At 37.3% G+C, this 13,440-nt stretch overlaps 1 protein-coding gene across 1 annotated transcript in view; it reads left to right on the top strand.

Annotated features, from left to right (window-relative positions):
• The window catches only part of EDNRA (endothelin receptor type A), a 34,470-nt gene extending 21,374 nt beyond the window's left edge, over nt 1-13,096 (top strand). Inside the window, exons 4-8 of the mRNA XM_005014682.6 lie at nt 1,955-2,153; nt 6,453-6,605; nt 8,745-8,878; nt 9,289-9,397; nt 11,361-13,096. Of these exons, the coding sequence (XP_005014739.1) occupies nt 1,955-2,153; nt 6,453-6,605; nt 8,745-8,878; nt 9,289-9,397; nt 11,361-11,501 (736 nt within the window). The 3' untranslated portion in view covers nt 11,502-13,096. The remainder of the gene's footprint in view (nt 1-1,954; nt 2,154-6,452; nt 6,606-8,744; nt 8,879-9,288; nt 9,398-11,360) is intronic.
• The last annotated feature ends 344 nt before the right edge of the window (nt 13,097-13,440 follow it).

Raw genomic sequence — 13,440 nt, 5'->3', positions numbered from 1 at the left:
GGTCCTACATCCCTTGGCAATTTTTTCCCACCAGAAGCTCTTCATTCCTTCCATCTCAGAAATACAAACTTGAACCCTTCCCAGTACATTCAAAATAATTGTAATCCAGAGTTCTCAACTACTCGTTTCCTTAAACCCTTGTTACCCCTGAGCCTTTGAGCCCATGCCAAAACTCTGACTTCCTCCAATCATAAGCCATCCCACTCTCATCCTTCCACACCTTAATCCTCCAAATGAAAACTCTGTGATCTAAATTCCCCTGTTCTCTCTTTCCCCTGCCAAATCTCGCCCATCCCTGCCACTGAGAGCCTATGTACTTGCAAATTGTACACTCCTGGTCTGCTGAGGGCACCTTCTTTTCCCACACCCTTCACCTTCCTTGTGCCTGCTGGCATGCTCTGTTGTTAGTTGCTGTCATCTGTTAAAATCACCACTTCATTTGCTTTTCTTTGAAAAGCTTAACCTTGGCTCCTGCCTTGGAAAGGTGTTAAGGATAGACATAGCAGCTGCATGCATCCAAATGCGTCTGCCAGGACTCATGCGGCAGAAAATGAGGCCATGTCAAAAGAATACTTGCCATAGTCAGGACAGTAAAATGCCACAGTTCCATACAATTTTTAACTGCTTCAGTAACTTCTTATTCTCACCTTTATAAAGCAGAAGAACACGAACACTCTTCTTGACTTTTTTCTCCTCAACTAAAGAAGACTATTTCATCAGTGCATGCCATGATAAGCCCGTATAGCACTGTGGTTCCAAATGGGAAGGTGCTATTCTTTTGTGGAAATAAAATAAACAGTTTAGAAACTGTTATATCACCGATGACCGAAAGCTCTCCAGCATGCATTTCAGATTAGTACAAGAACACAATAATGTTCATTCTTTCCATAATTTTAGATAGCATTGTCTTTGCTAAATTGTTGGAAACGCTAAGTAACTTACTTACTACAGCTATTGCTAGATAACAGTTCAGTCTACTAATGAATTTTCTATTTACAGACTGGTATTACTCTGTATTACATGCCCATCTGTCTTCTTCCAATAATTTTTGAACCTATTGAGCAGACTTGACAGAGAGGTTAAGGTCTGAAAGCTAATAAACTCCTACAAGTTCCTTGAAAACTGGCAGACAAGTTGAGGAGAAAGACCCTTTCAGTTCCCTGACTGGGGGAAAGGCTGTAGCCTGTAAGAAGAATCCTCCAACACGGGAGGGACAGAGAAAGTAAAGAAAGGAAGAGAAAAAGGGAGACGTGCTATAAATGTTTGGACTGTATTTGAAACTTTTTTGAGTTCTTACCTTTTATCAGGGATTTGAGCTATCAGATGCATACATATAGAGAAATAGGTTTCAGCAATTCCACTTTTTCAAAGAAACTTGGTATTTGAGAGATAAAGTTATGGGAAAAATGCTTTGCTTTTGGTATGTGCACACCTCTTAGCCTTGCACTTCAGCTTCTCATCAGAAAGGCGATGTAAAGGCTGGGATCACTGTCAGACAGTCCTAACTAGCATTCAGTTGTATTCTAAAGCCAATACAGGATATACCTCATAGAAACAGTACTTTCACCATTAGCATAAATAAAAGAAATGCATTTTCATTTGATGAAAAATATTTTCACAGTATTTCATTGCATGCCAGCTGACAACTCCACTTCAGATAGCACTGCAGTTACAGCTGAGGTAGCTGTGTCAGATCTGTTAGAATGGCTAGTGTGTTAGAAAGATTTTTCTTTTGCTGTTATATCATCTGATCTAGATGATCACCCCTTGATGTGCACTGCTGTGTCTTAGGTGGCTTGACAGCTGGCAAAGCCCCTGGAACAGGCAGGAAAAACAAGCAACATGAGTCTAAGATGTCAGCTTTGGGATTTTCCTTCATATATAAAACTGGAGCAAGATGTTTGAATTTAAGGAAGAAGTTGGAAGATTGGACACTAATGCCTTTCTCTTTCAGGTATAGAGCAGTTGCCTCCTGGAGCCGTGTTCAGGGCATTGGAATCCCTATGATCACTGCTATTGAAATTTTCTCCATTTGGCTTCTGTCTTTTATACTGGCTATTCCAGAAGCCATTGGTTTTACTGTGGTACATTTCAAATACAAGGATGAAAGTTATGTTACCTGCATGCTCAATCCTACAAATAATTTTATGTTGGTAAGTAACATCCTTTCTTCTCTTTTTGGAATCCACATCATATAACTTAGACACTTAAGATACTGGATTATAATATGCTTTATTTATCCATTAAAGTGCAAATAGTATTCTAATGTGTATTGATGCAAAAAAGATCCTTCATGCACAGTTACCAGCCTCTGCTTTCATCTAGAGATCCTAAATGTGACTTTACGTTTCCATTTATTCCTTACTGAGGATTCTTAATACAGAAATTTGCAATTTGGGCCCGACTAAAGTACAGCCAAGAGATGTCATTGTAGCCAGAGCCTTGGGAAGTATTGTGTTTCTAGGTATAACACCCTAAAGCCTGTAACTGTCAGAAAACGTGTTTTACTGTGATGAGTCATCGGTTTGTGTGCAGTAGCCAGGTCCTTTGGCAGATAAATAATAGGGTGGGGCCATGCTCTAACATAGTTTTTCCTATTCGAAATGCAGTTACAAAATCAGAGGATAATCCCTTTGTTTATTACAAATCTGACAGACTCACATCTCTAACTTAGGTAGCTTAGGCACTGTTAGCTGTCATCAAGACATAGCAACTCAAGAGCAAGAGATGTGCCCGAGTACAAACCAGACTTCTTTGGCACGCTTCACAGAATCACAGAATCACAGAATTTCCAGGTTGGAAGAGACCTCAAGATCATCGAGTCCAACCTCTGACCTAATGCTAACAGTTCCCACTAAACCATATCCCTAAGCTTTACATCTAAACGTCTTTTACTCTCATTCAAGCTGTGAATGAGTCAGTCATTAACACAAACTTAAAGGCAGGAATTATCTTCTCTGAGTCCTCAGAATAGGCTGCTATTGTTAGAATAGATCTAAGGTCCCCCACAGCCTTCAGGTACTTGAACAATGTCTCCCACTACAGTTTTTCAAGCATCAGCAGTGAACATGTATTTCTTGAGTACTACTACTCTGTGTTACTTATTTAAAATGGCTTCATAGCACGTGTCCTCTGTGCTACTATACCTTAACAGTGGCAAATACCCACATTAGATTGTTCAAAGCAAGTCAGGTGAGTAGTCACTACAGAGTTAACATATCTTTACTCCACAGAGGGATGGTGATTATTTTCTTGGCTTTCCATTGCGAAAATGGGAAAGTGATATATTACTGTTTTCTTTGTGAACCCAAAAAAGGGCCAGTAACCATTCACCAATTAATAATCATCATCGTCAAAAAATAAAATAAATTAAAAAAATATTTCATTCTGTTTTGTCTCTGAGGATGCAGATAATGCAAGGTCTTCAGTCTTGAGGGAAAATCCACCCAGGGATTCTGGGTCTTTTTCTGACCAAGATTTTTTTAATAACAGAGTGTAAGCTTCTCTGTTTTTGAATGTCTGATCTTGAGTTAGATCCCAAGCTTGGGATCCCACATGGCCTGGGTTAGAATTGAGAAGGGTGAGGCAAATGAAGTTAGGAAATTTAGAAAATAAAAAGTATGTATGAATTGTGTTTTTCAGTGGAATATCTCCAATTTTGGTTGGGTTAGACTGCAGGGATGGCAGAAAGAGTCAGAGACAAGAGCAAGAGAAAACAAAAGCACTACCCTAACGGAAATAATTAATGTGGGTGAAGAGGGAGTGGAATTGCCCAGGATTTATGGTATCTCTGTTTCTAAACTCTACAGGCAATATGGCTGTAGACGCTAGGGTTTAAAGAAAATGATTTATGAAATGCACACTGCAGTAAATGTAGGCCTTTCCATTTTGTAGTGGCTGTTTTTCTCCACAGATGTGCCTGGACAATCTTCACTTCCTCTCTCCCTGAGAAAAAGAATGCTTTTCTCATCATGCTTCTCAAAAACACTACAGTTCAGGTCTTCCACAGGCATGTTAACTTTAATGATTATCGTTCTGTTTTTAATGTAGTGAAGAGAATAGCTTGGTTCATTTTGTTTACTAGCAGAAATTAGTATTGTTTATTTGCTCAGAATAATTCAACAGCTCCAAATTTCACCATGCCAATTTGATTTTCACTGAAATAAATCAACATTTAGGTCCAAACTGAGAATAAGTGTTGGACACATCAGTCAAAAAAAAATGTTGTGTTTCAATGCATCACAAGGGAGTACAAATATGAGATTAAAATGGAAATACCATTTTAACCTTAACTATAATATTCACTACCACAAACATCACAATAAGTGACTACTAAACTGTGGGAAGTACTTATGATTAACTTTTATTTTTAATAGGGGAATTTATTCAATTTTAAAGCTGTCTTTGAAAGACTTGAAAGGTTCATGCTAGACCATGATTCCCTAGAGGCTGAGCGCACTAGAAAACTTGTTTAAAATGCACATTTCCTGTAGAAAACCAGTTCCATGTGGGCTTTCAAGACAAACAAAAGAATGTCTACTTCTCTTAAATCAACCCAGTCATGTGCTTTGATGCAAGCTTTGAGAAAGCCAGATTCCATAATTAATCATTTACAGACATTTTTGTGTAGGTTTTGTATTTTCACGAAGCCAGGTCATCAGTCAGGGTTGTGACACAGGACTCCGGGTGTGTTCTTGACTGCCATGCAACGCTCACGAAAGCTGGTAGCCTGCTAGGAGAGAAAGTTTGCCTTGCAAATGTAGCATGGATTCACACAGTATACATTTCGCTGTGCTGCCCAACCAATATGCTTCTAGTCTGACCCAGAGGAAATTGCCACAGAAAAGATAATTGCTCCATGTACTTGTAATACTTTTCTCTGCAGGAGCAGTGGTAATTAGATTTCCCCTCAGTACAAACTCTTAAAATATGAGGCGTTTTGTTTTCTGGTTTTCTGCTGGCAGAAGCTCAGGTTCTGAGGGGAGTGAGGGGAGGGGGAATTCGGCCCCAAAGGAGAGAGCAACTATGCAGCTGACTCTATCCCCTCCTCACCCAGGGATGAAGCTAAAATGAGGAGGAGGAAACAAGCTAAAGAACACAGTTCAAGATGTCCTGTGGGGTGGGGTTGTGGCCTAGATACCAGTAGCATACTCTAAATTAGCAAGCTCTGTAAGCAGCTAACTCTGTTGGGATGGAGGAAGAAAAATCAAAAACATTCCCTTTTTCTCAGTAAATCAACTCCCTAGTGTAAGTAAAGCAGATTAAAAATGAATGTTATTAAATACAGTCTATTAAATTGCATTTGTTTCCTTTATCTTTTAAAGTTTAGAACTGTTCAGCTTTAAATGTAAACAAGATGTCAAGAGTTTGACTTCTTCAGACAGGATCCCTAATAATCCTCAGTTATTAGCATTTTGACATTTGGTGTGGGAACTGTGATGTTACTAGAGCACATCCGCTAGGAATAAACAAGCTAGGGAAAAGATTATGAGAAAGAAGGTTCCCTATTACACATATCCATCTCAGTGACTAACAATGTAGAGACAGGAAGTCTTTAAAATGTCATATTTCAGTACACGGTTTTGGCTTAGCATGAAGTTTAAAAACTAAGATTTAATATTTTCTCCAGTCTGAAAATATAACCATCTAGAAAAAAAAAAAAAAAAAAAAAAAAAAAAAATTAAATGTTTTGTCAAATGTAGTATTTCCCATAATACATAAATGTATTAAACTACAACTTAAACTACAACTTATATTTAAAACTACACAGCAACACACTGCTACTCTATAATTCCCTCAATGTCCTGTCACAGAAGTCAAATAGCATGAAATGCAGGCAAAGAGTTAAAAGTAACCGTACTGCTGGAAGCCACCAGCCCTAAGCGTTGCATATATCAGACAAACACTTATGAAGTGGCCCCTATCTGCCCTGCACATAAGCAAACCAACTACCAATCTTCTCACTGATAACAAAAGGTGATTAAACTTACAAGACATTTTGAATTTTCCTTTTTTGGAATTGGGGCAGAAGCCACAGAGGTAAATGGCATTTCCTGAGACAGGCTTTTAGTGAGATTTGTTGTCTCATACTGACAGTGTCTACATTTTGGCATGTTCTTTTCACAGAAGCTAAACTCCAGTTTTCTTGAGTAAGTGTAAATGTTCAGAAAACACAACCAAAGGAAATCAATTCCAACCCAGGACAGATTGCAGCAAGGGTAAAGTCAGGTTGTTAGTAAGGTAAAATTAAGGTTTACACTGCCACAGTTCCCATTTTGATGTTGGTCCAAAATAGATGCAAATTATAAGGAAGTTTACGTAATTTGGAACTGTTTGCCAATAGACAGATACCAGGATACGAACTGTCACACCTTCCATTTCCCATACCTTGCTGTGGTACTTTCCATTGAATTGTATGAAAATACCTTCTCTTTTCTTTCTCTTATCCACAGTTTTACAAAGACGCAAAGGATTGGTGGCTGTTTGGTTTCTATTTCTGCATGCCACTGGCATGTACTGCCATCTTTTATACGCTAATGACTTGTGAAATGTTAAACAGAAGGAACAGCAACTTGAGAATCGCTCTCAGTGAACACCTTAAGCAGGTAAATATTAGGGACAGCAATGTTTGAAAATACTGTTCTTCTGTCTTTGGCTTAGCATAGAAATGTTTCAAAGTATATCTGAATACATTAAATTACAGAAGTAGGACTTGAGGATATAGGTTATTTTTGATAAGGTATTCAGTCAAACCTGCAACGTAAGACTATATCATAGTATAAGGAGACATTGAAGACAGCACACTCAAGAAACTAATGGTTTTCTTTCTTTCTATTCTTAAGTGTGATGGCTGTGCTCCCCTGTTCTTTAACCTTAAATTACTACTGGCTAAATGCTTTTAAATTTAACTACAAAGATTTGAAAAAAAAAATAAATCTTGACTTTTTATTCACTCCATACATACCCCCTCCTTTGACACACTTTGATATGTATCTTTAGGTTCATATAAAATGCCATTGTAGAATAACTTGGTTTAGAAAAGGTAAGATTTGTTTCAGGCTTATTGCACTGCTGCAGCTACCACTCCTGTAGCTTTCCTACTTTGAAAAGAGCAATAGGAGACTAGTACAAACAAATGATCATAAAGTCACTCACAGAAGTGTCAGATCTCACTTTGATGTTTTTTTGCAGCGCTGTCTGATGTTTCCTTCCTAACTGAAATTTTAAAAACAATCTGTAGCTTTTTCTCTGCAGTTAGTCAGACAACAGGCTATAATGTTAATGTCAGCCCCTCAAATTCCACTCTTTCTTTCAAATTCCATATTCACAAATGTGAATCCCTAAACCAGTCCTCTGCAGCTGAGTGAGTTCTCTCAGAGATTCCTCCTCTGCTGACACACTTCAGAGCAAGGCAGACCAGAGGATCCTCCCCTCATGCACAAACCTTCCACTTTGTTCCCTCAACAGGCCCCAAGGCCAGTAGCACAGCCTGTCCCTAGGGCCACACACAGGCTACTCCACCCATCAGAACTGGAATGGTATGTGCAGGGGAATCATCCCTCCCAGCCTTCCCATCCTGATGTGCCGTGCCAGCAAGCTGCATGGACTAGCTGCTGGAGGATGAGTTTATGCCACAATTTACAAATGCTTCTCCTTTTAATGATCACATTTTGCCTTTCTTCCTTCCCTCCTACAGCCCTGTCCACATTAATTTCTAGTTATGATCCTTCTATTTTGATAAAAGCTATTATAAGAAAAAAGAAACAGTAATAGTCATATTCAACACCTACCAAGACTTATTCTAATCACACATTTCACTCTAAGCTTTTTAACGAGGGCCTTGAAATCCTTGCTATTGTTATGTGAAGGTGGCAGATCCAGAAGTGTTATTCTTACCTCTACCTACATTTCTCTTTATCAAATACATGTCTACCAAACACACTGTTATACATTGTCCAAAATCCTACAAAACTTCTGTAAATCTCCAGAGTCGTGTCAAATGTCCATTAAATTTAAATTACTTCCTAACTACTAAGCATTATAAGATTAAACTGTAACACAGACATTTCTAAAATGTTGCTCAAAGAATGACTACTTAAAAACATCAAGATTACATAGCAAGGATAACATAGAAAAAATAATACTTTGTGCAGTATCCCTTTATGTAATGGGAGGCATACTGAATATAAAATAATACATCACAATTTGGCATCCCGACTGTGGTACATGGTTCAATGTGGTTCAAGTACTCAATGTGGTACGTGACCCAGGTATGTAGTTCAATGGATCTGCTATTGCCAAATGATTTAGGTGCTTTGGATTTACAAATTGCCCTATGTCAAGGATTAGGTGAAAGTGGTTTATCAAACAGGTGTGATCTCAGTTCCCCTCATACATGAAAAAATTTCCTCGCAGAGTATGTATATTTCTAAAGAAAGAGGCTTATCTGAGGGACTGCTAGAAAACTCATCCAGTATAGAGGAATAAGAAGGACTGGGAAGGTTCAGGGATGTCCAGCAGTGGTTGTTGCTTAGCTAACAACTATGATGTCCTGGCAATGACCAGTGTGCAAGTCCAAAAAAAAAAAAAGTTCAGGGACATAAGATGGTCTGGAAGCTGCTCTTTGGGAATCCTTGCATGCGTTATCTAGATTACTCAACTTTGCTGCCAACATCGCTCCAGTACAATCAACTACCAATACGAAACATGCACTCAGTCATAGTTATTTTTACTTCTTTTTCCAGCGTCGAGAAGTTGCAAAGACAGTTTTCTGTTTAGTAGTGATTTTTGCTCTTTGCTGGTTCCCTCTTCATTTGAGCCGAATTTTGAAGAAAATGGTATACAATGAAAGAGACCCCGGCAGATGTGAACTGCTCAGGTACTCCATTTTCTATATCAATCAGTTGTTTATACTGAAAAAATATAATATCACATACTTGGGAGATTGTGTGAGAAATGTCATTGTGCATGCAACGTGATGCATGTGGTGTTAGAAGAGCAAATATGTCATTTTATTATTTTTCAACTATAACTGTTTTCAGGGGGATCAGTTTTAATGGGGTAGCATAATTACAACATGTTGTCCATTGCCATTGTAACCACTTTCCTCTGGGTTTTGTGAACTTCTGAGAGAGAGGTTGTTATTGACATAGCATGGTAAAAGATTACATTGAGCAAGAGAGATGAGAATTAGTTTCTTTGACAGGAGAGACTGTAACTACAAATAGCACTGATGCTTCTACATTATATGAAGAGTTTAAAAGTTTTGCTTTCTTTTTTGTTACTTAGTTTCTTGCTGCCATTGGATTATATCAGCATCAACCTGGCAACCATGAACTCTTGTATAAACCCAATAGCTCTGTATTTTGTGAGCAAGAAGTTCAAAAACTGCTTTCAGGTAAGATCTTGATAATATATAATGTCCAGTTGATGAACAGTATTAAACCATTTAGTTATCTATTTTTTTTGAGCTGGGAGGAGAGGCATGCAAAGGAATGAATGATTATAAGTTGCCTAGTTTACCAGCTAACAGGTCACATAGCACACATACCAAATTGAAAGTGAAAACTATCCACTTTTTCTGAAATACTAAACAGGTAAATAAGTTTGACATAGTCCTCACATGTAAACTATCGCTGAGAGAGACACATTCTTCTAAGTACTACTTATCAGCACATGACATGTGCATGAAATTGGTTGATAATGTATTCACCACTCTGGATGAAGATAAAGGACATATACATAGGACACAAAATCTGCCAGCAGTTCAACAATCCCATTCTGACAAAAATTTTCAGTCTTTAATACCAAAGCAGGCATCTGAGTTGACTTTGGCAACTGAATAAGCATTACGGCTTTTACCTGCATTTTTCTAGTTCCTATGTATGAAAACATATTTTAATGTTAAAATATCTTCCTTGTTGCACTGTGCTTCTGTAAGTCCTCATTCACCTAACAAAGGCTATACAGGCAGAAAGAAAATGAGAACAAATAGTGTTAAAGTGGCAAGATGGAAAAGGAAGACTGAAATAGCTTTATCTGAAAAACAAACAAACAAACAGACAAAAAAAACAGAAGACAGAACAGTACCACAAAACTTTCAGGCTGCAAGGCTGCAAACAGGTGATGCAATCTACTGAAAAAAAAAAATGTAATAAGTGATTAAAATACGGAATACCTGTTTTTCTGTAGCCTGATGAAACAGAAACTATTTTAAGGGAGTATTTCCACATGAGAAATAAGAAGTCAGCTTTACTTCTGGTGGTCCCTTACTTCATTTGGGAACTGTGGAGAAGACACTATGCCTTGACCTGTCCTCAAGTAAAAGGGCAAAGTAACAGGAACAGGGGTACTACCAGTGTACTCCTCAAATCATTAGTTCATTCATTCCATTTGCCCCTCCAAATACAACCACATCCAACAGTTCTAATTAAATAATTTTCAGCTATTATGTAATCCTTCATGGCTTTGCATTTATAGCTTCCCTTTTCCTTTCTGGTATCAAGATGATTACGTCAGGCAATCTCTTCATTTTATAGTAGAGTTTCTCACCCTACCTCTGTAGATATTTTATGTATCTGCCCACGGACAAACAGTACATGTATCGTCAGTCTGTCCGTACCTCTCTTCCACACCCCCTGCTCATTAAGTCCATGGAATGGATCTACTGCTGTTATTGCCATTGCTCCTCTGAGGCCCTATCCCTCTTTCTGCTAAAGTAGAGATTCGATCTTCACAGAATGAGGCATTAGTTTCTGCAAAAGGAGGGGAGGAAAGCTGAAGAGCCATTTCTCCTCCTTTCAGAAGAGACAACAGAACATCACAGCCTGCGAAGAACACAGTAAAACCATGAATTACCTTCTGTTCTTAAATGTGAAAAATGACACAACTCAGCATATACACCATCCCTTTTACTAGACAATTTTGCCTTCTTCCAAGATGTGAGAAGAGACCTAAGTCTCTTTTTTTCTCTTACATGTTAAGTAGCATGCTGATCCCTAAGCTTGAAGTGCAGTGAGAAAGGGGTGAAAAACAACCCAGCTCTTACAATGTTTACTGAATTCTGTCAGTTCTGAACCCATTTACCTTAGTCAAACAAATTTTCCATTTGATACTGTGAAAGTTTTTCTTAAATAAGAGCCACAGGCCAGGCCTAATTTGCTGCCTTTGTGATGATCAATAGCAAGAACTGCTTGCATTCTAGGATAAGAAATTGAAATTGGCCCAAGTGCAGCTATCACTCCCTTCAGCTAGAATTCTCTGTTCATTTCTGAATTAAAAATATTGTTGGCAATCTGCATAGAGTTGATAGATTTGTGCTAACCTTTTTTTATTTATTTAATTTTTTTTAATATTTCCAGTCATGTCTTTGCTGTTGCTGCTCCCAATCAAAAAGCTTGGTGACTTCACTGCCCATGAATGGAACAAGCATTCAGTGGAAAAATCAAGAACTAAATAATCACAATACAGACCGAAGCAGCCATAAAGACAGCATAAACTGAAAATTAAGGACTCTGACACAATTTCAGAACCAAACAGGAAAAAAAAAGTCACAATAAAGCTATTTCAACAGGAAGTCCAGTGAGTGTTCCATCATCAATTCAGAAGTGTGCACACTTATACCTAACTCTAGAGGTGACTGAAACGGTTGATGGACTATAACTGTGATGATGCTCTACGAACTGAGATCTACTGGATGGTAATTCTGTCTTTGAAAATTATGTTGATGTGATTATAACACCAAAAAAATGACTTGAACTACACAGGTGGTTTGCTCTTCTGAATTAAGCAGGAACTGTCCAGTATCTGTAACTGGTACAAAACAATATTCTTCCTGATCGTGACCTAGAATTAATCACTATGGCATTTTTTAGAAGATAACAAAATGGAATCTGTCTGTGTATATTTTCTCTCCTGCCATTTGTCTTTCAACTTCTATTTGTATGGTGGATATATTCCATGCACCACTACATTTTGCATGTCGTTGTTGTTTTTTTTTTTTCAGTTTTATGTTGGAAAATGTTTTGCTCCACACCAGTATGTTATTTACTTGAGTTACAGTGAGTCAGGACATCAGCTGGGCAGTTCACATTTGTAGCACTTCAGTACTCAAAAACAGGAAGAAACAATATAAAATCGACATCGACATTTGGCACTTAAGCACAGATTAATACCAAAAAAGAGGTATTAGTAACACGGTACTGTACTGTGTTATTTATTCTAATGATCTGTACAAAAATAATAATAATAATAATAATAAACAGTATCTCTATCAGCAAAATGAATGAAAGATGCCCATAGAGAGGCATCTTACAAAATATTTTCAATTAACCTGCCATGTTAATTCATAATCTATATGAATTTATTAATCTATATAGACAATAGCAGCTTAAAATCTGTGTCAAAATAAGGATCATCAGAACACAGTGAAACATTAATAAAGATGTCCAAAGAGTTATAAGGATATAATTATTTTCATAGCAACTATGCACAACACTACTTATACGTTGTGAACATGAAGCCATAGGTGAATGCAGAACTGTGGAAGTCCGTAAGAGTTGTATATGCACAAGGGTATTTTGTGCCTTATGTGTACAGACTTTTTTTTTTGTCTTATTTTCACAATGTTCAAAGATTTTAATGGGATTTGATACTTTATTAGAATTGTTAACCATACAAACGCTATGAATAATATATAGAAAATATTGCTTGCATACGTGTAAACTGGTGATTTACTTATAATTTCCATCCATTATGGTTACATGGCAAGAGATTCATTGTTTGGCTATAAACATTTTTAACTGGTAGCCTTTTATTAAACAGTGAAATTAAACAGTATGGTGTTGTATATGATATGCCTTGTGCATAAATCTGCTAGGAAATTTATAGCATCTCCTGTGCCAGGTTAACAAACATTAACTGAATTTCTACAATTTTTAAAAAATGTTACATTTTAAGTGAATGTGATATAATCCTGCATATTTTTATTTACAAGGTCAAAATGCTAGTGCCTACAATGACTTCTGCTGAACAAGTTTCCCAAACGTTTACATTCACACAGATCTTCAAAAGTATATTAAAAAATATCTTTAATTTAGTTTATGTATTTTTTGTGTGCTTTTGTCTCTGTGGCATATAATTGTGTATAAATATATACAAATGTACTTTCTTGTGTTATAAACCTAAATACAGTCTTTGACAGTGCCCTGTAGCAGTGCCCAGTAGCATGTTTAGCTGAATTTTATTCAAAACAGATCATCTTCAAGCTGTATCAAAAAATATACCGAATGAGTAACAATGCTTTCCTTTGAGGTTGAATTACTGGGTGTCTTTACATCCTGACACCTTCACTCTACTTCAACAGAACGTATACAGCAGATGATAATGGTAAACAGAAACAGTGGATTGAATTTAAACAGTAAATCTACACTTTTTTCCCCT

The sequence above is a fragment of the Anas platyrhynchos genome, chromosome 4, assembly GCF_047663525.1.
Source record: "Anas platyrhynchos isolate ZD024472 breed Pekin duck chromosome 4, IASCAAS_PekinDuck_T2T, whole genome shotgun sequence".
In the NCBI taxonomy this organism is placed as follows: Eukaryota; Metazoa; Chordata; class Aves; order Anseriformes; family Anatidae; genus Anas; species Anas platyrhynchos.
Note: the sequence above shows the minus strand (reverse complement) of the source record. Positions and strands in the feature narration are given on the sequence as shown.